The sequence below is a fragment of the Gopherus evgoodei genome, chromosome 1 (genome assembly GCF_007399415.2).
Source record: "Gopherus evgoodei ecotype Sinaloan lineage chromosome 1, rGopEvg1_v1.p, whole genome shotgun sequence".
In the NCBI taxonomy this organism is placed as follows: domain Eukaryota; kingdom Metazoa; phylum Chordata; order Testudines; family Testudinidae; genus Gopherus; species Gopherus evgoodei.
The window spans coordinates 123,266,359-123,294,347 of NC_044322.1; the positions used below are offsets into that span (position 1 = coordinate 123,266,359).

At 48.3% G+C, this 27,989-nt stretch overlaps 1 protein-coding gene across 7 annotated transcripts in view; it reads right to left on the reverse strand.

The window, feature by feature from the left end:
* Positions 1–3,770: 3,770 nt before the first annotated feature.
* Positions 3,771–27,989, reverse strand: part of TUBGCP5 (tubulin gamma complex associated protein 5) — a 59,703-nt gene continuing 35,484 nt past the window's right edge. For 5 of the 7 annotated variants that reach the window (XM_030571319.1, XM_030571301.1, XM_030571344.1 and 2 more), the window contains 3 exons: positions 12,395–12,483; positions 6,255–6,355; positions 3,771–4,697 (listed from right to left, as the gene is read on the reverse strand). In XM_030571319.1, coding sequence (XP_030427179.1) covers positions 4,651–4,697; positions 6,255–6,355; positions 12,395–12,483 — 237 coding nt within the window. In that variant the 3' untranslated portion in view covers positions 3,771–4,650. Of the gene's footprint in view, positions 4,698–6,254; positions 6,356–12,394; positions 12,484–13,373; positions 13,573–27,989 lie in introns of those variants that run through there. The other 2 variants (XR_004001437.1, XR_004001438.1) reach the window with 2 other exon arrangements.

Sequence of the window (27,989 nt, forward strand, 5' to 3'; positions counted from 1 at the left end):
AATAAGACGACCTATTGATGTAACTCAAGAACTGCATTAATCTCATGCCTGGTAAACAAGAGTAGGGCGAGAGAAACCAGTGAACCAAAACTGGTGTGTCACTAACTAGACTTATTTGTGAACAAAATAATGAGCTCATTATTGGGGTTTTTAAAAAGACAACTTTTGGTGGAGAATTAAAAGAAGCTGTCTGAGACACCAATGGGCCTTCATCAGCTGGATGGCAAAAGGTGTCCTGAGCAGATTAGTCCAAAAAAAAAGGGGACCTACATGACATCACCATCTCCATTGACTCTGGCTGAAACCCAACGACCTGGGATGTGAGACTTTGACAAATCTTCCTCCGCTTGTGTATCCTTTTCCTGTCCCTCTCCTTTTGCCTTCTGTCTAATAATAGAAGGCAAAAGACTATATATTTTGGAACAGTGCCACGAGCCTGTAAGTAAAGAGGAAGTTAATAGCAATGTTCTAAACACACCAATGCTGGTACAAATTTGCCAGGTCTCAGAGTGGCCGATAAAATGGTGCATTGTGCCTTTGTTTCTCCAGCATGAGGCTGCAAGTCAGAGTCAACAGCAGAGATTGAAGCAGCATTTTCTATCTTTACTGATTTTTTTTCCTCTCCCCTCTTATACCTGTTTATCTTTTTTTGTCTTCTTGGAAACTGGACTGGACTTTAACAGCAGCAATCACCAGTGCTCCAGCCTATCTCGTCTAACTTCTTTGGGAAAAAGAGAAAGGACAGTTAACACCTTCTAAGAGACCATCAGACAGCAGGGTTTCATTCTAAAAACTCTAAAGCAAAGGGGAAGGGGAAAAGAGTTATGGTTACAATGAAAGCCTTACTTAATATCTTGCATTTCAAATGCTTTAACTTTTTTCCCCTCTTTTCTGTATCTTCAACAACAGGTTACAGAGATTTTTAATAGTGTTTGGGCCCTGGTACTACACTGAGGTCACACACCAAACCTGAACCTTTTTTAAAACTTTAGCGTTGGACAATAAAAGGGCTATGTAAATAGTTGACTCTGGGCCCATATATTCCAACTACATTAATACAACAGAAGCCAGCCTGAGACAGATCCCTTTTCATTATCAGAGAGAAAGCGAACACACATACGCATGCTCAACTACTCTCCCCCTTAAAAAATAATCAGCTCTAGTTTTTCCATGACTAGAGCTGTCCTGCCTGAAATCCTATTCGAAGGGGACATCGAGGAACCCAGCATAACAAAAGGTCCTCATCCCGAAAGGGAGAAAGGCCACAGAGACAATGAATCAACTAAACCAGGGGGCAACAAATGATGACAGTGGGGCTTACAAGTGTAAATCCGATAGGGATAACGAGCAGAAGACCCTGCACAACACCCACCACTCTGCAAAGAAGTGGAGATTTTGGCAGGGGTAGGGTTCCACAAAGCAGCCTCTCCACCATGTGCTCCTAGGCTGCTCCCACAGAATTTCCAAGTGAAGTTAGTGCTGACAGTAGCAGCTGTGGAGGGGACTCACAAGAAGTTAATGCTGCATCAAATGTGGCAGATATTTTGGTTTTGTTCAGCCACTTAGCTAAATGTGATACTGAAAGCCCGTTGAGAGAAAAGAAAGTTTGGTGGAGCTAGAAGTAACCAATGTATATAAAAAAACCACCTCCAATCTTATCAGTCAAATTTTTAAAGTACAGAAAGCAAAGTATACAACTACTTGGTATGTGGCCAAACAGCATATAAATATACCTAAACCAGTCCAAGCAACTCCTGGACCTTAGCTCCCAAGTACAGCATGCTAAGGCTAGTGCTGTTAAACTGGACAAGCAACAAAGTATTCATAGATACAGTACATCAAATATAGGTACACTATAGAGCATGGTATATCGTGATGGGAAGAGACCACGGTGGAATGAAGGTACAAATGACCTTTGATGACACCCCATTTTCAAAAGAGGTCCCCCCAGGAATCTGAGACATAGTAGTAAAAGGGAAGCTGTGGTAATATGGTATAGATCAGGGGTTGGCAACCTTTCAGAAGTGGTGTGCCAAGTCTTCGTTTCTTCACTCTAATTTAAGGTTTCGCATGCCAGTAATACATTTTAATGTTTTTAGGTCTCTTTCTGTAAGTCTATATTATATTACTTTACATACAATAGTTTAGTTAACAAGATTTTCAAAACGTTTAAGAAGCATCATTTAAAATTAATTAAAGTGCTGAACTTATGCCGCCGGCCTGCTCAGCTCGCTACCAGCCTGGGGTTCTGTTCACCTAGGCCAGCAGCGGGCTGAGCAGGGCCTGCAGCTGGAAGCCCAGACCTGGGGGGGCAGTTTCAGGGGTCAGGGTAGAGGGCTGAGGGAAGGGGTTCAGGGCAGAAGGCTGGGGGGGCATCAGGGCAGAGGTGGGGGGGGTGTAGGGCAGAAGGCTGGGTGTCAGGGTGGTTCAAGGGTCAGGGCAAAGGGCTGGGTGTGTGGGGAGGTGTATGGCAGAAGGCTGAGTATGCGGGGGGGGTCAGGGGAGAGGGCTGGGTGGAGGGGTTCAGGGCAGAAGCTTGGGTGAGGGGGTTCAAGGGTCAGGGCAGAGGGCTGGGGTGTGTAGGGGGTGTAGGGCAGAGGGCTGGGTGTGTGTGTGAGTCAAGGGTCAGGGCAGAGGACTGAGGGTGTGTTGGGGTGCAGGGCAGAAGGCTGGGTGTGGGGGGGGATGCACAGCAGAGGGTTCGGGTGTGGGGGGTGCAGAGCAGAAGGCTGTGTGTGAGAGGGGGTTCAACGGTCAGGGCAGAGGGCTAGGGTGTGTGGGGGATGTAGGGCAGAAGGATGGGTGTGGGGGGGGGTCAAGGGTCAGGACAGAGGGCTGGGGGATGCAAGGCAGAAGGCAGGGGGGTTGGGGGTTCAAGGGTCAGGGCAGAGGGCTGGGGGCATGGGAGATGTAGGACAGAAGACTGGGTGTGTGGGGGGGTCAGGGCAGAGGGCTAGGGGTGTGGGAGGGTGCACGGCAGAATGCTGGGTGGGGGGAGATCAGGGAAGAGGGCTGGCGTGCTCGGCTCATAGGGGTGCTCCCAGCCCCCTTCCCTGAGTGTCTCATGGCAGGGGGCTGGAAGGAATATGCCCTGTTCCACCCTCTTCCCCATGGCTCCGTCCCTACCTCTGTCTCCTCTACAAGCTGAGCTGCGTGCACGCTGCTGCTCTTCCCCCTCGCTAGGGCCATCAGCTGATTGGTGCAGGGACAGAGAGGGGGCACGGCGGGAAAGCACCACACTGGGGGAAGAAGCAGAGGAGGGGGAAGCCTGGCTGCCACAGAACCAAGCTTCTGCCTCCTGCCCCTGCAGGGGAGAGCGGTGAGCAGGGGGGCTGGCAGCCAGAACCACAGCAGGCGGCTGCGTGCTGCTCAAAATCGGCTCACGTGCCCAAGGTTGCCGCCTCTGGTACAGAATTTGCTTAGACAACATCCTAAAATAAGCTACAAACTGACATGGAACATACTAGAGGGCACCAGCAGTTTGCCTGTGTATGACATGCCAGTGTTGCCAGTTTTCTCGTGATCTGGAATTGCTCTTAAAGCCCCTGCTCTTGGAGTCATGTGATTACATTAAAATCTCAGCTTTTATTAAAAAAAAATACTGAGTTTCTAGCCCCCATGGTTGCAGAGGAAAGCTTGGAAATATGAAGCCTAAAGACTTAGGGTTGGTAGACTGTTGACCTGAGCTCAGACAGCCAAAAAATTTTTAAAACTTACAAAGTTAGTGACTGTGTTTCAGCAGAAGTACAGATGCAAAAGTAGCATTTCAGTCATTCTCTACAGGCTCTTTTTATTATTTATTTAAAACAGGTGACAGGACAAGTCCCAGGATTAGAGACTGTTCCTTTGCAGGTGGTAAGAAGGAACCGAGTGGCAGTTTAATATACGCCATTTTCTCTGCCCTTGAGGGAGAGTAACATAAGGATATGCAGGGCACATGTTTGATCCCAAAGAACATAGCTGGTTAAAAGATTAAGATTTGTTGTTCATGCAACACACACACACACACACACACACACACACACACACACACACACACACACGAATGAGATCCACATTTACAGACACTTGAAGAACGACCAATATTAGAGGCTGGGTTGCAAGAGACTAGGAAGCTGGAGAAGGGACAGATCACCTGTGCTGTGGATGGGACTGGAAGAACAAAGGAAGGGTAAGGAGCTGAAAACAAGTATTCTTGTACTTCGCATTTTCACAGTTATAGTATATTCTACATATGTGCTTTTGATCCTAGTTAAAAATAGCAAGTATTTATCACTTCTTGCAAAATTAATGGAAACTATTTTAAAGACTTAGTCAGAAAATACTCTATTTCACAAAATAGTGAATAATTCCTTCACAAGAAGAAACATTTCATGTATCCTCAAATCAGCTACTTTTACAAGACAGTATGAATCTGATATTATAGCATACTAACATGCAGGAAAAAAAAATACAGCCATAACCAATACTCATTAAATACTGTACAACACCATTTACAGTTTCAAACAGTCAATGAAAGGAAATATCAACTGCCATTTATCTACATATCCATGGATTTCAGTATAAAATGCTCATTTTGAATAAATAATGTTGCAGATGAATGCTGCAGGAGTTCAGTTCTTGAACAGTTCAATGCACTCTGGTCTTTTGTTAACTTTGTTCCATGCCAGCCATGAGTGACACAGCTAAAGACTCCACTGTGAATCAAAACAGATTAAAAAAATTAAACATTTTAAATATTCTTGGTTACATCACTCTGCAAAGGTTTACTGAAACTGTCAGTTTTATCACTTACAAGGCAGATGAGATTTCTTATTATTCAAAGTACAAACAACAATATCTGAGGGTTTAAGTCCCTGAATCAGGCATTTTCAATTTTATCCATTTCATTACCTGAAATAATGAGAGGCCAACTGAGGAGAGTTAATTTACTTTCACATGTTGGTGTGGAACCTTATCCTTCGCAAAAGGTGCAAAACTGAATAAACTGTATCTTTATCCTTTGTAAATAAACAGTATTAATACATCTACACTGAAAATAGCCCCACTAGCCAAAAGATCTAATATAGGACAAAATCTGCTTTCATTTAGATCAGTGCAAATACAGAGTAAATTCTTTTCAAACAGTAGACCTAATCTATGTTCTGCTCTGCTCCCATATTTATGCTTTTGAAATTACAACCATGGCTTACTTTTGTATGCCCTGTCACTGTGACAAGCCAGTATCATTTAAGATAAACAAATTGGTGTTATTCTTGCACCACTACCCACATCATCATGTTTATTCATCCAAAGAAGCACCTGTTACTTAGGCAAATATTTTATTGCTAACTTTAGAAATATTTAGTGGGTGTAACGTTTATGACTCTCCTCTAAAAGTAGGAGAGTCATAGTTAAAGGTTTGTGACACTGCTGCATAGAGATGATGTTCTCACAATCAGTTGAAGGGTTTAAGAATAGGTGAGGTTCTACCAATGTTTGTGGCATGTTAAAATTGTCAGGGCCAACATAAAAATGGAACTTTTGACTCCTAACGTATGTAACCATTAAAATGTAAATTACTCAGGCAGGCACTGCCTTCATTTGCCAATTAAGCACCATACAGGACTCTAATGATGCATAAAACATAAACCACCACTAAAAACCACTGAATTGTTAAAATAGAGCATGGCATCTTGTGTCATCCATTTTAGGTTGTCCACTCTGATGTCATAAAAGAATAAATATAGCATTTCTGCTTGGCCTACACCAGGCAATACAACATCTGAATATAAGAAAATAATATGTTTAACAGTGATTAGCTCTGACTGCAAATCATCTTTTCATCACATACTCAACACCAGCCATTTTAAGTCATGTGTAGTCAAATCACTGATCACCAAATACTTTAAGTGGCACGTGAATTCCTTTGGCAAAGTTAGGATTTATGATATACGCCAATCATCATTTGCATGTCCCTCCCTCAGGGAATTAGGCAAAATGAAGGAAGTTTTGCTGTTCATAAATGAAGTGAGGCACAAATGCTTTACAATTTTTGTTAAATAGTTTTATTAAAAGGGAATAGAAAATGCTTTGCCAATCTCTCTCTATGGACACACACAAGTTTGTTCTTAAATTCAATTTAAAACATATTAAACATTGAAACAGCCTCACGCCTACAAACCCAGAAAAGCCTACTTGCTGAAAGAAACTTATAAATTAGAAGTGTCAATATAGGAAAAGCCTATTGTCTTAAAATTGTTCTGTATACTCACAATGAGGAAAAGAGCCTCTACAGACTGCTTTGTTTAGAACTGTTACAAGAAACATGTGACAATTTTTAAAATCTGATTCCATCTTCTCTATGGATTCCATCCTAAGAAAGAAGAAGTGCAGTTTAATTTAAACAAATATAAAACGGATAAATTACTACATGGCTAGTCCTATATAAGATGACATATCCTTTCTTTCTAATAATGAATAAAAAGAAGGCAGAGATCATCTTTCAGTTGTGTGTGTACAGAGTGCCTAGCACAACAGGGCCCCAATCCTTGACAGGGGTTTCTAGACACTATCACAACACAGATAATTAATAGTGAGCTAACTCCACCCTCTGGTATGCATCTAACAACTATTAGGAAGAGCTACTGATCCTATGTGGAGTAAAGCGACTGTTCCGGTCTAGGAAACCTATCTTATGTGATGTGCTCTAAAGCTCCATACTGCTTCAAAGCCTAGAGTGAGGGAGCTACCTGGTGACTTGCTCCTCTTTTTCCCTGACATGGGGGATGGGTTCCACAGGCAAAATCAGAAACACTTGTCCAGGAGATGGATACCTAGAGCAGAATAACTCATATACACACCAGTACCAAAACAGTCTTGAAAATTAGGGGGTGGATTGGGACTTCAACAGGAACAGTTAGGCCAGCACTGAGCACTCCTGAAAATCCTGCCTTAGAGAAATTTCTCATTTTGTGCCTGTTGTTGGTGTCACTAGGCATAAATCTAGGTAGCTCAGGAGGGTGGACAATCACGAGTGTCGATGAAGCCCTCCTGCTCAGGCCTCAATGAACCATTGTTCCTCCATGTTAAACACTTTGTGTAACCTACTGTAACCTAATGTACTAATAGCTGCAAAAACGTAATGTCAGCAGTTAGTTTTCTGATTGTAACAGCCAGTTCTCATGGGATATAAAGGAACAGACTGCTTGTTTTAGCTGTGCTTGATTTGAGGCATCAGCCTCCCTGCACCACTTTGAGATCTCAAATAAACTTTGCTTGCTTCTCCACCCTGGTGTGTTTATTGGCGCTACGCACTCTGGGCAACGAACCACTGTTGCTTGCCTCGGGCACTCTCTGTGCCTGCAACAGTTTTGGCGTCCCTGGGTGGGCTGAGGCGAAAATTAACTGTACCCGGATCCCTCCTGGTGGTCAACGGATCGTGGTGACGACCGACACCCAGTGCACACCGGTGACTGCACCGGGGGCCTCGGCGGAGACGCGGTGTGAGCGACCCCGGAGGGCACAACGGTGCAACGCGCTCAAATAGTGGAGAAGCAGTTGCGGGCGACGGTGTGGAACCGGTCCCAGGTGACAGTGAGGAACCGGTCCCTTGGAGAAGGTAGGAACGGTCCGGTTGTCTGGACTCTCTCTGTTAGGACCTGGGGACGCCCAGCGTCTACCTGCGACACGGGGCAGGGACACAGCAAGGTGGGGAAGGCACGGTGTACCCCCCCTAGAATGCATTCTAGGAAATTGGAAGGTGTTTGGATCGGATCCGATGACCAAAAGTAGGTTACAAAGGTTTTGTACAGTAGACTGGCCTCAGTACAAATTAGAGGGTCAGGAAAGGTGGCCACCTGAAGGATCAGTAAATTACAGTACGATCCTCCAATTACTCCTGTTTTGTCAGTGAACAGGTAGCATCTGAAGCTGTTTGTATGAAAAGCTCTGGTACAACAAAAAAAACAAACCAACAAACAAAAAAACTGTAGCTCCTGTTCTTCCCCCTGTCTGGCGGAGTGCAAGGATCCAAAAGCAGGTTAGGGATAGTGCAGGAACAAAGGAGGGACCTGTCTTGGAAGGGGAGACCCTATGTCCTAGTGCACTCTCTCCCTGTTGTAGCTGCTAAAAAAAAAGGGGGGGGGGCAGTATGAGTGACTGTTACCAGAAGACGCCCAGAGTACCCTGTGAAGCAAAAGCTTGTGACCAGGACTACTCTAACGCAAGCCCAGTCACTAGTGGATCTTTAGGAGGTCCGACCCATGGTGGGCTGACTTGGCCTGGCATCGTCTGGTGAGGAAGCTACCTGGGTCTAGGAGTGTGTGTACCCATCTTCCCTTCCCCCTTCCTTTCCGTGTGGGTTACTGACAGTCTGATCATCTCACTGGATGCAATCAGAGTAAGCGGCGCCGTCTCCCAGAGACTAGCCGATGCTCTTTGCTGAAGGGAGATGTAGGAGGGTCGTGGCCATCCTCGTTAGCCTCTCCTGTATGAGTACCCTGTAGGGAAAAATCCTTAGTTTATGAGCCGCTAGCGCGGACAGGGCACCCTCCCTGTGTGTGTAGGTGGAAAATGGGTGGGGGGCAGTCTAAACATTCCATCTCACCCTCTAAGAATACCCCAGCATATTACATGTACGTACATTATGGTTCAACAACCTGCAGGTATTTAGAGAATTGGAATATTTACACGCGTGAAAATCCATCTAAACAAAGCCCACTAGAAGGTACTTTAATCTAGATAAGATCATACATCTAAGAGGAGCGTTTAATCACCAAAAAGCCCTAACACAGCGTGAGCAAATTTGTCTATTGAGGAAAGGAACGGGTTAATTTGAAATTCATCTTGGCCCAGGGATAAAAAGAAAGTTGCTCTGAGTTCAAGGTCAAGAATCAAAGCAGATTATGCTAAGTACAAAGAAAAACTGCTTTCAGCCCCAGCTGGCTGTGGAAAAAGGAAAATTGACAGAGGCAAACCAAAGGCAATATAGGTTACAGAACTGAGATTACATTTGCAAAGCTTAACTGTCCAGTAAGATCCAACAGTGTGCCTTTGTGACCCCGGAGCCGGTGTGGCTTGGTGACACCAAAGAAGCCACAGGCAGCCAACCTGGACTGGAATCTCTGAAAGAGACACTGCAGGAGATTCCAGGGTGTAAGAGAACAGCCCTCCCAAAAGTGGAAGCATATTGGAAATTCTGGACAAGCTGTATACAGAATAATCTCCGGTCCACCTCTCGCCCTTCTCTGAACATTATACACAGAAGTGGCCAGTCTGGACGTATGTGAGTGAGTATGAAAGGTGCTTAGGGCATTAATGTTTTTCCTGAGTAACATGGGAGCGTTCCCAACACTCTCCATTGTCGTTCTATTATTTTATTAATGAAGCTTTAAAATTCAGTTATATGGTGTGTTTTCTTTATCTTCCCCCAACGATCCTGTAGTGTCAGCCTGATCACCTGACATGAGGGATAGATTGGTAACAGAATAAGTTAACTGGAAAAAAAATAGCAAGCTCAGGCTATAGATAAGACACTGACTCCACTCAAGGACATTGCTCACAGCTAAGACTTGGCTGACAATCAGGAAAAGGAGGGCTTGAATTTGCCCACGCAGCTATAAGGTTTGCAAAACACTGCCAGGCACTAATGAAATGTTAGGTTTCTTTTCTCACAGGTAAAGAAGCGCTACCCAAAGACCCTAGCAGCCCTGCCACTCCTTGGAATCAAGAAACTAGACTGATGTAAAGGTCCACCAACGAAAGACTGCTCTGGCTCCACGCTGGAAAGGCCCTTATTAAATCCTGGTGACTACCAACATTGCTATGAAGTGTCAAAGACTGATTGCCTCTACCCATGATTCTCACTGCAAAAAGATCCCTCCACATCGGGAGAATTCTCCTACTGAAGATTAGCCTATTTCTCCTTCTAGCTCCACTGTGCCTTCTGGACAGCAGGGAAAAAGTACAAGGTGAAGTGCTAGTAACCTCTCCCTTGTCCACTGACAGATCTATTGTGCCTTTGAATTTTTCTAGAAAAATCAAAACCATTACAGGGTGATGTGCTAGTAACCTCTCCCCTGTAGAATGCTGCACCACGACTGTTTTGGGAAAGAAGAAGGAATACTCGCTCCACTGAAATTGCCAAAGTCCAGGAATTCCTGACTAGAAAGGACATTAAGAACTGACCCTGGTGAAGAAACAAAGAATTATATACTGGCGGGAGGACATTTGTGGGACCCATGCTTGGGAACAAGGTATTGATTGGATTTTGGGGTTTATTCTACAGGCTGCGCCCTGTGTTCTGGATAAATCTTTCAGCATGCATTGCTCTCTCTAATTGGATTTTAAATAACAAGTACCCGAAGAGTTTGTTCTGCCACTAGAAATTTTACCCGTATTGAAATCATTCCAGTGACTAATAATGTAACCCCCTCCTATGCTATTAATGTTAATGCCTTTTGACAGTACCTGAGAATAGTTAAATAACAGGTGTATTATAGTACTACACCAAGAAAAGATGGTATTGAATATCACTGAGGCTGGGAAGGCATTGCAGTGGGATCTAGTATGTATAGGAATTCAGGATTTCCTGAATGACCAGTTGATGGCCATTCAGAGTGATCTTGAGTACCAGACTTGGCCCACTGCCCTTACAGACGCATCAGGAATACCATCTGATCTGTGATTATGGAGACATACTTGGACACTTTCTGGGTGAAAGTGTGGCTTCACAGGGCAGGGTGTGCGCCCTTATAGGGGATGAATGCTGTTCTTATGTCCCAGAAAACGCACAGGATATTAACAAGCATATCATGTCAGCCGAACAGACTTTTGAACAGTGGAAAGCCCACAGAAGGGGACCCACTATTTCTGATTCCCGCTGGGGCTGGTTACTCAACCGGGAGAAAACTAGAGGAAGGCATTGTTCGCCTTCTGCTCACTGGTGTGGTGTTGTGTATCGTTACTCTTCTCTTGCTTGCTTGCTGTAAAGCATTCCAGCTCCCTAGAGCTTAATCATATGTTTTTCTTTGAATGTGAGAACACTCAGCCAAAAGTTTGTAGAGTATTCTCAAAGGAGGGAGTTGTTGGTGTCACTAGGCATAAATCTAGGTAGCTCGGGAGGGTGGATGATCATGAGTGTCGATGAAGCCCTCCTGCTCAGGCCTCAATGAACCATAGTTCCTCCATGTTAAACACTTTGTATAACCTAGTGTAACCTAATGTACTAATAGCTGCAAAAATGTCATGTCAGCAGTCAATTTTCTGAGTGTAACAGCCAGTTCCCTGCTGTAACACACTGGAGCTAAATTGAAGCAAGTTTCAAGGCCGCTTTTAGATACAGCATACATGTCTCTGTAGCAGAAAGGTGGAGAGGGAGGGGGAAGACAAAGGAGCATGTGAGAAGAGAATGCTGCAGCCGGACAGAAGAGGGAGGGGAAATGGGGGATTGTTAGTCAGCAAGAAAAGTTCTCATGGGATATAAAGAAACAGACTGCTTGTTTTAGCTGTGCTTGATTTGAGGCATCAGCCTCCCTGTACCGCTTTGAGATCTCAAATAAACTTTGCTTGCTTCTCCACCCTGGTGTGTTTATTGGTGCTATGCACTCTGGGCAACGAACCACTGTTGCTTGCCTCAGGCACCCTCTGTGCCTGCAACACTAAGAATACATAGGAGGTATAAAGGAAAAAACAACAGAATACAATAATTTTAGGTTATCCTCATGTAACGCAAGTACTCTGCTTAAAAGTTTATCAGACTTAATATTTTTGATACAATGTGGGTCCTGAACTTTCTGGGTGAAACCCTGGCTCCGCTGACTCAAAGGCAAAACTTGCATTGACTTTAATAGAACCAGGATTTCACCTTCTGAGACACAAGACAAGGCTATCACTAGCAGTCTACATCAAAAAGGAAGATTTACCGAGGAGCAAATAACGTAAGTTTAACTTTTCCTCTCTTCTCCTGCCTTTTTACCAGACCAGAATGAGTCCTTATTGGTTAAGCCTACAGTTCTCATAAACCAAGTAAATGAATGTTAGTTTAAAATCACAGGCACTGGAAACTAAGTCTCAGAAAAAAATGTAAGTACAAGCATGACCACCGAGCCTTTCATTTTATTAGTTTATAAGAACACATGATGAGAAATAAAGTACTTCCATTTGTTGTTACCAACTACAGTCTTACAATTTTTTTTTTCAATGTACCGGCTACCTTTTTCACTGAGAAACACATTCTGATTATACAACCAACGGGTGCCTGCAGCTGATAAGCTTCAACTCAAATTTTATCTTCATTAACAAAAGGTCATATTAGTTTCCTATTAAACATGCAAAGCAGAAAGATATACACCTCAAATACAACACTGGAGCTGTGAAATGATCACATTATAAAACATTATGACATATTACTTACTTCCAAGCTCCCAAACCAGCCTGCCAACGATCTGCAAATATCAGCACTAAATTCAGCACTTTCATTATAGCTTCTTTCACAAAACTAACCTAAGATATTAATGGGGAAAAAATATAAGTAGTCTAGTCAGGAATTTATTTTTAAATTCAATAAGTACTTTGGCAGGCAAGACTCCATGACATTTAAATTAAGATTTCAATTAAAACAACCTTCAGGATACACTGTAATTCTCCCAGCTACAATATGTGCTTTGTTTACTGGATTAACTGTTCAATTAATTCTATGGTTGGCTATTTTGACAATAACTAATGTATCTAGTATTTGGGACAAAGTACTACCGTGCTACCCCATATACCAAGTGTATCATCTCTGAAGTTCCAAAGTTTCAAACGAATGCTGACATTTACAACATCACACAAATTGCAGATGATGAAATATTTCTTGTCCCTATTTATATTTTGTATACATCAGTGCATCACCCTAGTTGCTTTCCCACCACTGGAGGAACTTTTAATTCAGGTTAATGTAGATTATACAATCTGGTATATTTTATCACTGCATTTAAACCTGAAATTACTATTTAAAATACACTACCAATATTAGCTAAAGCTATTGCAAACTGATACAGCCAGGCTGCCTCTACAACAGGGTTTTCAACCTTTCTTTCATTTGTGGACCCCTAAAAAATTTCTAATTAAGGTGTGGACCCCTTCGGGAATCTTAGACATAGTCTGCAGACCTCTAGGGATCTGCAGACCACAAGCTGAAAATCACTGCTCTAAAATACAACAGTTCAACAACATGACAGAGCTCTAGAATGGGTGGCATCTTCCTTTACACCCCCCCACTTCATGCTACCCCAATAGAAATAATCTTAAATACATTTTTAGACTCATTTCAAACAGCTTGTTTGAATCCCCTAAAAAATTTGGGGAGGGGTGGGCGGGGGGGAAACAAACCCGAAAAAATGGTTACTCACCCTGTGCAGTAACTGTGGGTCTTTGAGATGTGTCTCCCTGAGTGCTCCACTCTAGGTGTTCTTGCATCCTCTGCACCTTTGACTGGAGTTTTCTCATAGCAGTGTCTGTTCAGCCTGTGCATGTGTGTTGCTCCCTGCTGTTATATATCAGCACACAGGTAAACCACCCTTAGTTTCTTCTCTACTGTGTAGCAGAGACCTCCAAACAGAGAAGGACAGTGAGCAGTGGAGAAACCATAGGGACCCACATCTTGAAGAAGTACAGTTACTGCACAGGGTGAGTGACCATGTCTTCTTCAAGTAGTGTCCCTATGGGTGCTCCACTGTAGGTGATTACTGAGCAGTTCCCTTTAAGGAGGAAGGGCCTTCAGAGCTGAGTCTGGTATTGAAGAAAGTATAGCTGAGCCACACATAGCATCAGAAGCCAAGTCATGAGTTATTGCACAGCACTTAGCAAAGGTACATATAGAGGTTCAAGTTGCAGCTCTACTTATTTCACTGATGGGAACATTTTTGCAAAAGGCTGTAGAAGTGAAAACTGATCTTGAAGAGTGAGTTCATATGCCTGAGGGTGCTTGGAGATTACAAGATTGCATTAGCTGTTGCTACCAATCAGATATCAACTTGAGAAGTCTTTGTTTAGAGACTGCAGACCCTTCTGATGTACCTGCAATCAAGACAAATAATTTGGGAGTCTTTCTGAACGTTTTAGTCCTGTCAAGATAGAAGGCCAGGGCTCTCCTGACATCAGGTGGATTTAACAACACCTCCTTTTTGTCTAGGTGAGGTTTAGGGTGGAAGATTGGGAAATGAATGGGTTAGTTAATATGGAACTTGGAAGATATTTTTGGTAAAAACTTGGGGTGTGGTCTTAATATTAACTTGTCTTTGAAAAGTTATGTGAAAGGGGGGTATGCCATAAGGGCCCCTATATTCCTAACTCTTCATACTGATGTGATGGCTACCAGAAATGGCGTTTTCAATTGAGAAATGGAGGAGTGAGCAGGTAGTCATTGGTTCAAACAGAGAATCCTGTAAGACATTTAAGAACCGGATTTAGGTCTCAAACCAGAGTAAAACGTTTGACTGGTGGAAATAGATTTCCGAGACCCTTCAGGATCCTCCTCGTCACTGGCTGGGTGAATACAGAATAACATTCTATTGAAGAATGGAAATAAATGGTTATTTATAACAACTGTGGTTCTTTGAAATATGATGCAGACATGTATTCCACCTAGGTGTGTACACACGCAGTACACCGAGCCAGAGAATTTTGCTTAGCAGTATCCCTAGAGGGGTGGCAGTCACGCCTAATGACCAGCCCCATCTCTGGCAACATGAAGCAGAGTCTCCCTGACCCCCCCTCAGTTCCTTTACACAGAGACTGGACTCCAATGCAGCGGATGGAGGTCGGGTCATGGAATACACATCTGCATCTCATCTCAAAGAACTACAGTTGAAGAAATGGTTACTCACTGTAAGTAAATGCAGCCATGTATTCCAATTATATGACTCACAAGCAGTACCCACCCCAGGAGGTGGGGCTCAGAGTCTACCTAAACAAGGATTGCAAGACTGCCTACCAAAACTTGCATCCGCCCTAGAAGGTGCAGTTACTGCATAACGGTTCATAAATATATGTATGGACAACCATGTAGCAGCCCCGCAAATCTCCAATATTGAGACGTCACTAGGAAGACTATTGACATGGCTTGCATGCTCACAGAGTGAGCTCACACCTGATGAGGAGGCATAGACTAAGCTATTTCATATGAAGTCTTGATACAGGATGTTATTCATTTAGAAATCATCTGTGAAGAGACTACTTTCCCCTTCACATGATTTGCATATGACATGAACAGGTGAGGTGGGGCACAAAACAGTTTAGTCCTGTCCAGACAGAAGGCTAGACATTGCCTGACATCTAATGGATGGAGATGCTGCTCCTCCGGAGATGAATGCAGCTTAGGAAAGAACACAGATAAATATACCACCTGGTTCAAATAGAACCGAGAAACCACTTTAGACAAAAATTTGGTGTATGGTTGTAAATTCACTTTGGCCTTGGAGAATTGTATATAAAGGAGGCTCTGCCATTAGAGCATGCAACTCTCATTCTCTTCTTGCAGATGTTATCTGCTACGAGGAATGCAGTTCTCTGACACAAAAGTGGAACGGTACAACATGCCAGTGGTTTGAATGAAGGCCCCATTAAAACTGCTAGGATCATGGTAAGGTCCCAAAGAGGAACCAGCTCTTGGACCAGAGGATAGAGATGAAGATGCCCTGTCATAAACAGATAGCTAAGGGTTAATGTTCTTTTACCGGTAAAGGGTTAACACAGGGAACCAAACACCTGACCAGAGGACCAATCAGGAAACAAGACTTTTTCAAATATGGGTGGAGAGAAGTTTTGGGTGTGAGTCCTTTGTTCATGGTCTCTCTCTTCTCTCGGCTCTGAGAGTGATTTTTCTATCTCCAGGCTTTCTAATCTTCTGTTTCCAAGTTGTAAGTACAAGGATAGTAAGACAATAGGTTTATATTGTATTCTTTTGTATTTACATGTGTGTAGTTGCTAGAATGTGTTAAATTGTATTCTTTTTGGATAAGGCTGTTTATTCATTTTTTTTCCTTTAAGCAATTGACCCTGTATATTGTCACCTTATTACAGAGATCCTTTTATGTCCTTTTTTTCATTCTTTTTATAGAAAGCTTTCTTTTTAAGACCTGTTGGAGTTTTTCTTTAGTGGGGACTCCAGGGAATTGAGTCTGCAGCTCACCAGGGAATTGGTGAGAGGAAGAAGTCAGGGGAAAATCTCTTTGTGTTAGATTTACTAAGCCTGACTTTGCATACCCTCTGAGGGAGGGGGAAGAGAGATTAGCTCTCTCGGTACTTGTTTCCAGGACTGGAAACAGGGAGGGTAGAATCCCTTTGTTTAGATTCACGGAGCTTGCTTCTGTATATCTCTCCAGGAACCCAAGGAGGGAACACCTGGAGGGGAGGAGGGGGAAGGGAAATAGTTTATTCCCCTTTGTTGTGAGACTCAAGGAATCTGAGTCTTGGGGTCCCCCAGGGAAGGTTTTGGGGAGACCACAGTGAGCTAAGCACTGTATAATTCCTGGCTGGTGGCAGCAATTACCAGGTCCAAGCTGGAAACTAAGCTTGGAGGTTTTCATGCTAACACCCATATTTTGGACGCTAAGGTCCAGATCTGGGAAGAAATGTTATGACACGCCCTTTTAAGAATTTTGCTACCACAGTATTGGAGAAGACTGATCTTCCCTTAACGGGGGATGAAATGCCGTTATCACTGCCAAATACACCCTCAATGAGCTAAGTGCAATTCCCAGCAACTAAAGGTGCAGCAAGTACTCCAGGAGGTCCTGGAAGGAAGCCAGTGTTGGTTGAATTCTGTGGGCCAATCACCACAACAAAAACCGCTTCCATTTTGCTGAATAGGCTATACTGCTAGAGGGTTTTCTACTGCTGACTAGGACCTGTGGAACAGCTGCTGAACACTGCTCCTCATCTAGCCAAGCAGCAGCCATGCCACGAGATGCAGGGAACTGAGTGTGGGATGCAAGGTGTGTCCGTGATTCTCTGCGAGTAGGTTGCGATGAAGAAGAGAGATATCGGATGCTGAATTGATAATGTGAGAAAGTTGGAGAACCAGCATTGCCTTGGCCACACTGCGGCAATGAGAATAATCTGTGGGATGGTCAGGATCAGGGGGAAGTGTACAGGAGAGCAGACTATTAGCTGAGATGGTAACCATTGGATAGGGATTCCGGACTGAGGATCCCTCTAGAGCAGAACAGATTTACATTTCCTGTTGTCTCTAATGGCAAACAGGTCAATCGTTGGAATGCCCCAAACTCCAAAGGTGACCCAGAGGACATTTGTTTTCAAAGACCACTCATGGCTCAGGGAAAAATTCCTGCTGAAAATAGTCTGTGAAATGAGTCTAGATTCTGGGCAAGGGGCTGGCTACCAGACTGATACTCTCCTCAATGCAGAACTGCCACAACCTGATTGCCTCTTGGCAGAGCACCCTGGAGTGTTCTCCCCCTTGCCTGTTCACATAATACATCGTGGTGATATTGTCGGTAAATATGTGAACCACTGAGCCCTCGATATGGTCCAGAAAAGTGTGATATACATTGTAGATGACCCAAAACTCCAGCACTTTCATATGCAATGAGGACTACAGCTCTGATCACAGTCCTTGAACTTTCAGCAACTCCAGATGGGCTCACCAGCCCATCTTGGAGGCATCAGAGACAAACCTGGATGGTATGGGCTGGATGAAGGGAGTACCCGGACAAATGTTCTCCAGGAGCATCCACCCCAGCAACGAATCCTGGACCAGTGGAGGGAGATGGACCAATCTCTCCAAGGAGTGAAGAGTCAGATTGTAAACTGCCCTGAGCCACATCTGATGGAGGCAAAGACACAACCTTGCAAACTGGACCACCTGCATGCCAGCAGACATGTAGCCCAAGAGCCTGAGATACATCCAATGCATCATGGAAAGCTGAGATTGCAGACTAAGGAAAAGGTAGCGAATGACTGAAAATGGTCTGTCAACAGAAATGCTCTTCAACTCGGAGAGTCTGTTAGGGCCCCAATGAACTCCATTTTTTGAGTGGGAACCAAAATTGACCTTTCAGTGCTTAGAATGAAACCCAGATGGTTGAGCAGACACAGTGTAATATTGATGTCCCCTCTGGACTTGCCTCTCAGTATAGCCAGTCGTCCAATATAGGAAGACGTTGATTCCTTTCTTCCTCAGGTATGCTGTCTCCAAGAACATGCATTTGGTAAAAACCCAAGGGGCAGAAGAGAGGCCGAAGGGCAATACCATATACTGAAGATGGAGCTCTGCTATGATGAATCAAAAGAACTTTCTGTGGCCCAACAGGTGTCCTGAAGGTCCAGGGCAGCAAACCAAATCATTCTGAGACAACGTGGGGAGGATAGTTAATAGAGTGACCATTTGGAACCTCTTGTATCAGATATATTTGTTAAGGCCTCGAAGGTCAAAAAAAGACGGTTACTCACCTTTGTAACTGTTGTTCTTCGAGATGTGTTGCTCACATCCATTCCAGTTAGGTGCGCGCGCCGCGCGTGCACGTTCGTCGGAAACTTTTTACCCTAGCAACTCCAGTGGGCCGGCAGGTCGCCCCCTGGAGTGGCGCCGCCATGGCGCCCAATATATATCCCTGCCGGCCCGCCCGCTCCTCAGTTCCTTCTTGCCGGCTACTCCGACAGTGGGGAAGGAGGGCGGGTGTGGAATGGATGTGAGCAACACATCTCGAAGAACAACAGTTACAAAGGTGAGTAACCGTCTTTTCTTCTTCGAGTGATTGCTCACATCCATTCCAGTTAGGTGACTCCCAAGCCATACCTAGGCGGTGGGGTCGGAGTGAGAAGTCGCGGCACGGAGCACTACAGTTCCGAAGGCCGCATCCTCCCTCGACTGCTGGACCAGGGCGTAGTGGGAAGCAAAGGTGTGGACCGATGACCAGGTCGCTGCCCGACAGATTTCCTGGATGGGCACGCGGGCGAGGAAAGCCAGCGACGACGCCTGCGCCCTGGTAGAATGCGCAGTCACACGGCCCGTAGGGACATGGGCCAAGTCATAACAGGTCCTGATACAGGACGTAACCCAAGAGGATACCCTCTGGGAGGAGATAGGAAGCCCTTTCATACGATCTGCTACCGCCACGAAAAGCTGGGGGGATTTTCGGAAGGGCTTAGTCCTCTCTATGTAGAACGCGAGAGCCCTACGGACATCCAGCGAGTGGAGCTGCTGCTCCCTGCCTGAGGAGTGAGGTTTTGGGAAAAAAACCGGAAGGAAAATCTCTTGGTTGACGTGGAAGGCTGAGACCACCTTGGGCAGAAAAGCAGGGTGTGGTCTCAGCTGCACCTTGTCCTTGTGGAAGACCGTATATGGGGGGTCTACCACAAGAGCTCGGAGCTCCGACACCCGTCTAGCTGAGGTGATAGCCACCAGAAAGGCAGTTTTCCAAGAGAGGTAGAGCAGGGAGCAAGTAGCTAACGGCTCAAAGGGGGGCCCCATGAGCCGGGACAACACCAGGTTAAGATCCCAGGTTGGAGCAGGGGGACGGACGTTAGGGAATAAACGTTCCAGCCCTTTCAGGAATCTCGACACCGTCGGGTGAGAAAAAACGGAGCGACCGTCCGCACCCGGGTGAAAGGTGGAGATAGCTGCTAGGTGGACTCGCAACGACGATAAGGCCAGACCTTGCCCTTTGAGGGACCAAACGTAGTCTAAGATTTCGGTTATCGAAACTTCCATAGGGCGGAGATTTCTCTCTACGCACCAACAGGAGAAGCGCTTCCATTTCGCCGAATATGTGGCTCTTGTGGACGGTTTCCTGCTGCTCAAGAGCACCTCTCTCACAGGCGTGGAGCAGCGCAGCTCGGAACCAGTCAGCCACGCAGGAGCCACGCCGCTAGGTGCAGCGACTGCAGGTCTGGGTGACAGAGGGTCCCGTGGTCCTGGGTAATCAGGTCCGGATGAAGGGGCAGGGGAACTGGGTCGGCTATGGCCAAGTCCAGCAGCATGGAGTACAAGTGCTGCCTGGGCCATGCCGGGGCCACCATGATCACGAGAGCCCTGTCTCTGCGCACCTTCAGGAGGACCTTGTGGACCAGAGGGAACGGGGGAAACGCATAGTACAGGTGGGTCGACCACTGGATGAGGAAGGCATCCGCTATCGACCCCGGCTCCCTGCCCTGAAAAGAGCAGAACGCTTGGCACTTCCTGTTCCCCTTGGACGTGAAGAGGTCCACCCGGGGATAACCCCACCTCCGGAAAATGGAGAGAGCGACGTCCGGGCGAAGGGACCACTCGTGTGACAGGAAGGATCTGCTCAATCGATCCGCCAGCGTGTTCCGTACTCCAGGGAGGAAGGAAGCCCTGAGGTGAATGGAGTGGGCTACGCAAAAGTCCCAGAGTCGTATCGCCTCGTGGCACAGGGAGGAGGACCTGGTGCCGCCCTGCTTGTTGATATAGTACATGGTCGTCGTGTTGTCCGTGAACACGGCGACACAACGACCCTGAAGCTGATGACAGAACGCTTGACAAGCAAGGCGGACCGCTCTCAACTCCCGCATGTTGATGTGTAGCCCCACCTCCTCCTGGGACCACAGGCCCTGTGTCCGCAGGGCCCCTAGGTGGGCCCCCCAGCCTAGATCTGAGGCATCCGTTGTCAGGGATACCGAGGGCTGAGAGGGGTGGAAGGGAAGACCCGCACATAATACGGACTGGTATAACCACCAGCCGAGAGAATCTAAGACCTTCTGGGGGATTGTGACTAACATGTCTAACGGTTGCCTTGCCGGCCTGTAATGACTGATAAGCCACAGCTGGAGAGGCCTCATGTGGAGCCGAGCGTAGTCGGTCACAAAGGTGCACGCCGCCATGTGGCCTAACAGGGTTAGACATGTCCTCACTGACGTCAATGGGGCTGACCGCAAACGTTGAACGATCGCCGCCATGGTCTGAAACCGTTGCAGAGGCAGGGAGGCCCTGCCCACAGTGGCGTCCAGGACGGCCCCGATAAATTCCACCTTCTGCGTGGGCCTCAGGGTGGACTTGTCTGTGTTTATCAAGAGGCCCAGACTTGCAAACATGCCGGTGATCACGCGGACATGGCTGTTGACTTGCTGTTCCGACGTGCCCCGAATCAACCAGTCGTCCAGATAAGGGAACACGTGGACACGGTTGCGCCGAAGATGCGCCACGACAACTGCCATGCATTTTGTAAACACCCTCGGGGCCGTGGACAGGCCGAATGGGAGGACTGCAAACTGATAATGAAGAGCCCCCACAACGAAGCGGAGAAAGCGTCTGTGGCGTGGCCAAATGGCAATGTGGAAATACGCGTCCTGCATGTCGAGGGCGGCGTACCAGTCTCCCGGATCCAGGGATGGAATAATGGTCCCCAGGGATACCATGTGGAACTTCAACTTCACGAGGTATTTGTTGAGTTCTCGCAGGTCGAGGATAGGCCTGAGGCCCCCCTTGGCCTTGGGGATCAGAAAGTAGCGGGAATAAAACCCCTTGCCTTTCTCGTTTTCCGGAACCGCCTCTATAGCTCCTTTGCTGAGGAGCGTCTGCACCTCCTGCCGAAGGAATTGCTCGTGAGAGGGGTCCCTGAAGAGGGACGAGGAAGGAGGGCGGGAAGGAGGAAATGAAACAAACTGCAGGCGGTATCCCATCTGCACCATGCTCAAGACCCAGCGGTCCGATGTTATTTGGGACCACGCCGGGAGGAAAAACGAAAGGCGGTTGGAAAACGGGGGGGGAAGGATCCATAGGGGAAACTGTTACCGCGCCCTCGGGCGCACCTTCAAAATGAAGGCTTAGGACCAGGCGGGGGTTTTGAGGAGCCTTGGTTCTGCCCCCCTTGGTTCCCCGACTGTCTGCGCCTTCCGTTCCTGCCGCGGCGCCTGTAAAGGTCCTGCCGCTGGCGGAACTGGGAAAACGGCCTACGTTGCTGCTGTTGTTGCGACCTAAAGGGTCTACGCTGCGTCACGGGGGTGTGCATCCCGAGGGACCGCATAATAACCCGGTTGTCTTTTAGACTTTTGAGTCTGGGGTCTGTCTTATCAGAAAACAGGCCCTGGCCTTCGAAAGGAAGGTCCTGTATGGTATGCTGGAGCTCTGGCGGAAGTCCGGAAACCTGCAGCCAGGAGATGCAACGCATCGTAACTCCTGACGCGAGGGTATGGGCAGCCGAGTCCGCAGCGTCCAAGGAGGCTTGTAAGGCCGTGCGTGCGACCTTCTTGCCTTCGTCCAAGATGGCCGTAAACTCTTGGCGAGCATCCTGTGGCAGCAGCTCCTTAAATTTGTCCACTGCCACCCAGGAATTAAAGGCATATCTGCTCAGCAGCGCCTGCTGGCTGGAGACCCTGAGCTGCAGCGCCCCAGCCGAATACACCTTACGGCCAAGGAGGTCCATCCGCCTGGCTTCTCTGGATTTGGGGGCTGGAGCCTCCTGGCCGTGACGCTCCCTATCGTTCACTGATTGCACCACCAGTGAACCCGGAGTCGGGTGTACATGGAGATATTCGTATCCCCTAGAAGGGGCCATGTACTTCCTCTCGACTCCTTTCGCTGTCGGAGGGATGGAGGCCGGGGACTGCCAGATGGTATTGGCGTTGGCCTGGATGGTCCGTATGAAGGGCAGGGCGACCCTGGTGGGAGCATCAGAAGAGAGGATGGTTACAATTGGATCCTCTATCTCCGAGACCTCCTCTGCCTGCAGACTCAGATTTTGAGCCAAGCGCCTGAGGAGGTCTTGGTGCGCCCTGAGATCCAGCTGGGGGGGACTGTTGGAGGAGGTACCCGCCACCGCCTCATCCGGGGAGGAGGAAGATGAGACCCCAGGCACGAGAGTGTCTAACTGAGGGTCTTCCTCAGCCCTCGCCTCTGCCTCCGGAGCCGCAGCGGAGTCCTGCTGCTTGGACCCTTCCTCCCCTTCCGGGGAGGGAGGGGGGCGAGACAACGAGGCTTCAGGGGCCCTACGCTCCGCAGTCGCCAGTCTAGCAGGGAGCTGCTGGGGGCCCTGGGCCTGATGGTATGCCCAGGGTGTCCAGAATCCCCACTGTTGTGGGCCTTGGTCCTGCAGCGGCGGATCACCGAACAGCGCCGCCTGCCTGTCGGTGCCCAGCGCATACCCGCTGTCCGTCTGGGAAGATACGGACGGCTGTCTCGAGGGCCATGGTGGGGCCGACCCTGGATGGTAAGGGTCTGCGCGGGCCGGCACGGAGGATCGTCTCGGTGCCGGGGACCGGTGCCGGGAGTCAAATCGGTGCCGGGATCGGGATCGGGACCGGGATCTGTCACGGTGCCGGGATCCTGACCGGTACCGGGCGCCGCTTCGGTGCCGGGACCTGCCACCAGCTCGGTGCCGGGAGGTCGACCGGGACCTGCCACCAGCTCGGTGCCGGGAGGTCGACCGAGACCGGGACCTGCCACCAGCTCGGTGCCGGGAGGTCGACCGGTGCGGCGAGTAGCGTCGGGACCCGCTCCTGGAATCGCGGTGCCGGTGTCGACGACTGGAGCCTGACCGCGACCGTCTCGATGCCGACCGGTGCCGCGAGTGCGACCGGTACCGCTGAGGGGAGCGGTGCCGGGACTGCGAGCGGCGTCGGGATCTGCAGCGCCCAAGACGTCGGGACCTGGATCGTGAACGACTGTCTCTGGGCGGTGCCGATATCATGGGCTTGCCTCTGGACACGACCCGCATCGGAGGTACCGGGGGTGGCAGCCGAGTGGGCTCAGTCAGGGCAATAAGGTCCCGAGCCGAGGCGAAGGTCTCCGGTGTGGACGGGACCACTATTTCAACCCCAGATCTCATGGGGGAGCTCGGCGGTACCGGACTCAACGGACCCGCCGGGCCCGGAGTCAACGGTGCTGACGGTGCCAGCGGCGCCACGGCCGATGTCGAGGCCGGGCGCTCTAGCCAGGTCTTCCTGGCCGGAGTATCAGACTTCGACGGCCTTGGCTCTGACTCCAGTGCCGGAGAGGGTCGGTGCAGAGGAGTCTTCTCGGTGCCGGAGCGATCCGGTGCCGGTGCCGATACCACGGCCTGCGAAGCCGTCGGGTCAAGTGCCGCCTCCATTAGGAGAGTTCGGAGCCTTTGATCCCTCTCCTTCTTTGTCCTCGGCTTAAAGGCCTTACAGATGCGGCACTTGTCGGATCTGTGCGATTCCCCGAGGCACTTCAGGCACGCTTCGTGGGGATCGCTGGTAGGCATGGGCTTCTTGCAGGCCGCACACTGCTTGAAGCCCGGCGAAACAGGCATGAGCCTGGCGCCGGGTGCCGGGAAGGGCTAAGCCCCCGGCAAAGAACTACTTAGCAACTATTTAACTTAACTATCTGCTTAACAAACTAATTAACAACTATAATGGAACTAGAGATGAACGATAGATAAACGATAGAGAACTAGGAGAGCTAGGGACGTGGAGGACAGCTATGCCGCGCTCCACAGTTCCAACGACCGACTCGGCGGTAAGAAGGAACTGAGGAGCGGGCGGGCCGGCAGGGATATATATTGGGCGCCATGGCGGCGCCACTCCAGGGGGCGACCTGCCGGCACACTGGAGTTGCTAGGGTAAAAAGTTTCCGACGAACGTGCACGCGCGGCACGCACACCTAACTGGAATGGATGTGAGCAATCACTCGAAGAAGAATGAGTCTTATCCTCCCTCAGATTTGGCAATAGAAACTATGACCCCAATGTTCCAGCAAAACCTCCTCCACCACTCCCAAAGCCAGTAGAGAGTGAACCTGCTCAAGGAGCAGTACCTGGTGAGAGGGGTTCCTGAAGAGGGACAGGAAGGGATGGACAGGGACTGGATGGCATAGTCAGATTTGACAGTGCCTAGGACCCAGCTGTCATTGGCGATTGAAGCCCATGCTTTATGAAAGGCGGCCGTCCTGTCCCCAAATGGAAGGTACGAGGAGAAAGGAATGATGACTGGAACACTGCTCTGGACCAAGGAGTCGAAATGGATGCTTAACTGTGCCAGGGAGGGCATGTGCACTGGCCAAACCCCACACAAGACTGCCTCCCTCTATGGGATCTATGCCCCTTTCTGCCATAGTCCTGCTGTCTTGGGGGAGGGAACGGCTGCCCAAATGTGCGCTGTGGATACTGCTGCTGTTGACAACCACAGTGGTGCCTCTGCACTGTTGGTGTATATTCTCCCAAGGGCTGTTGGGTAGCGTCCTTGAAGAACTGCAAAGTCTCATTTGTCTTATCCCAAAGCTGTGTTTGGCCAAAGGGCAAATCCTCTATGGCCTGCTGCACATTGAGAGTTATACCCAAATTCTGCAGCCAGGAAGCCCTTCTCATAGCCACTGCAGTGGTCATCACTCTGACCAAAGATTCTAGCACAGACTGCAACAAAGTCTTAGTCACCAAGCAGCCTTCCGTGACAAATGCCCGAAATGCCTCTCTCAAGGCTTTTGGCAGCTGGTCTGCAAACTCAGACATAGCCATCCAGTTCACAAAAGTCATACTTGAACAGCAGTGCTTGCTGGTTAGCCATCTGCATCTGCAAGGAAGAGGAGGTATAAATCTTCCTGTCCATCAGGTATATTCATTTAGAGTCCTTATCCTTGGGAGTGGGCGTGTACCTGCCCCAATAGGCTCTATCATTCACCACAGTTACAACCAGGGAACGTGGGGCTTGATGGGAGTGAAAACCCTCACATCCCTCCACCAGAACAAAGTAGCACTTTTCCTTGTGCTTTGCTGCAGGCGGTACCAAAGCCAGCATGCTCCAGAGGACCGTAGCAAGCTCAAGGAGTGCATCGTTAACAGGGAGGGAGACTCTCCCAGGGATAGATGGCTGCAGATAAGCACTAACTTATGGGTGTTCTCTTCAAAGAGCTCCATTTGAATACCCTGCAAAGCAGCCACACACTGCAAAAGGTCCTAGTATGCCTTGAAATCCTCCAGTACTGAAGGGGAGGAAGAGCCAGGCATCGCTGAATCATCCAGGGATGAAGAGGAAATGGTTAACTGTGCCAGAACCAGACCTTGCTCCAGGACTGATGAACCTGGATGGGACCACTATGGAGGCTCTGCGAGGGGAAGGCTTACTGGTGCCTGGGCCTGTAGTAGATCAATGATATCACCATAGACCTTGTCAGTTACCTCACCTTCAAGTGAGGCAAGGAGTGGGACCACCATGACTAAGTATCTGACGGATTTCATGGAGGCCACTGGTATGGATAAGGCATAGTGGCCAGCAGACGCAAAGCCAGGTGGCCCTGTCCCAAATGTGAGATGAACACCAACCCTAGTACCCATAGCACTCCATAAATGGTCCCCCAGAGTGGGTCAGGTGATGGTCAGCGAGAGAAGGAAGAACCTAACCGGGATGCTGAAGAGTAGTGGGCTTCAGGGGATAAAGGTGAAACCATCCATCAGGCTGCAAGCAACTAGTCTGACTAATCCATAGCCCAAAATGAAGGGAGTGAGCGCCAACAGCAGAAATGGTACCAGCAGCACCAAGTATGCTTCCTTCGTTTCTGGTGCAAGAAGTAGTGTTGACGCCAAAGTTGGCAGCAGTACCAAGGTAACGGATGATGGTGAAGTGGAGGGCAATGAGTGCCGACAGGGTAACGCTGGCGGCGCCAGGTGCAGGGATGCCAAAGAAACTCCCGGTGCTGGAGAGGTCCTTCACACCAAGCCCAGGTGCAGCCCCCATTTCACTGACTGTGAAAGAGAAACAACAGAGTATGGTGCTGACAGACCCACAGGTTCAGCAGCCTGACCAGCCAATAGGAAGATGAAGGAAGCAGCCCTGGCAAAGTCCTGGACCACGGGCAAGGTCGGGACAGAAAAGCAGAAGAAGTCCATTGCTATGAGATGCACCACCAGCGTGGAAAGAGACAGTGCCAGTATTGCCCTCATTAGTACCGGACTCAACGGATATCCTGGGGCTGGAACCGGAGACAACAGTACAAGGTCCCTGACCTCCTCGTGTGGTACCAGGGAGTGGTTGATGGGATGGGGCACTGGCATTCATCCCGGCCTAATCCATGCTCCTTCTGAAGGAGGGAGACGAGTCCCCATGCAACGTGGAATGACCTGAGTCAGTCTTATGTGACCTTTTCCTCAGTGCACTTGATGGGGAAAAACTCCTTCATCTCTTTGGAGAGGCACCAGATCCAGGAAGCAAAGCAGAAGCATGCTCAGGACCGGAGAGCAACATCCGATCTGACAAGGGCCTCAGTGCCAAAGCAAGCCGCATGGTCTGTTTGAGCACCTAGTGCTTCAAATGAAGATCCCTCACCCACCTAAGTCTATTTGGTGAACGATCTATAAATGCAGCAAAGAATCCTGTGGCACCTTATAGACTAACAGACGTTTTGGAGCATGAGCTTTCGTGGGTGAATACCCACTTCGTCAGATGCATGTAGTGGAAATTTCCAGGGGCAGGAATATATATGCAAGCAAGCTAGAGATAACGAGGTTAGTTCAGTCAGGGAGGATGAGGCCCTGTTCTAGCAGTTGAGGTGTGAAAACCAAGGGAGGAGAAACTGGTTTTGTAGTTGGTAAGCCATTCACAGTCTTTGTTTAATCCTGAGCTGATGGTGTCAAATTTGCAGATGAACTGAAGCTCAGCAGTTTCTCTTTGAAGTCTGGTCCTGAAGTTTTTTTTGCTACAGGATGGCCACCTTAAGGTCTGCTATAGTGTGGCCAGGGAGGCTGAAGTGTTCTCCTACAGGTTTTTGTATATTGCCATTACTAATATCTGATTAGTGTCCATTTATCCTTTTCCGTAGAGACTATCGAGTTTGGCCGATGCACATAGCAGAGGGGCATTGCTGGCATATGATGGCGTATATTACATTGGTGGACGTGCAGGTGAATGAACCGGTGATGGTGTGGCTGATCTGGTTAGGTCCTGTGATGGTGTCGCAGGTGTAGATAGGTGGGCAGAGTTGGCATCGAGGTTTGTTGCATGGATTGGTTCCTGAGCTAGAGTTACTATGGTGCGGTGTGCAGTTACTGGTGAGAATATGTTTCAGATTGGCAGGTTGTCTGTAGGCGAGGACTGGC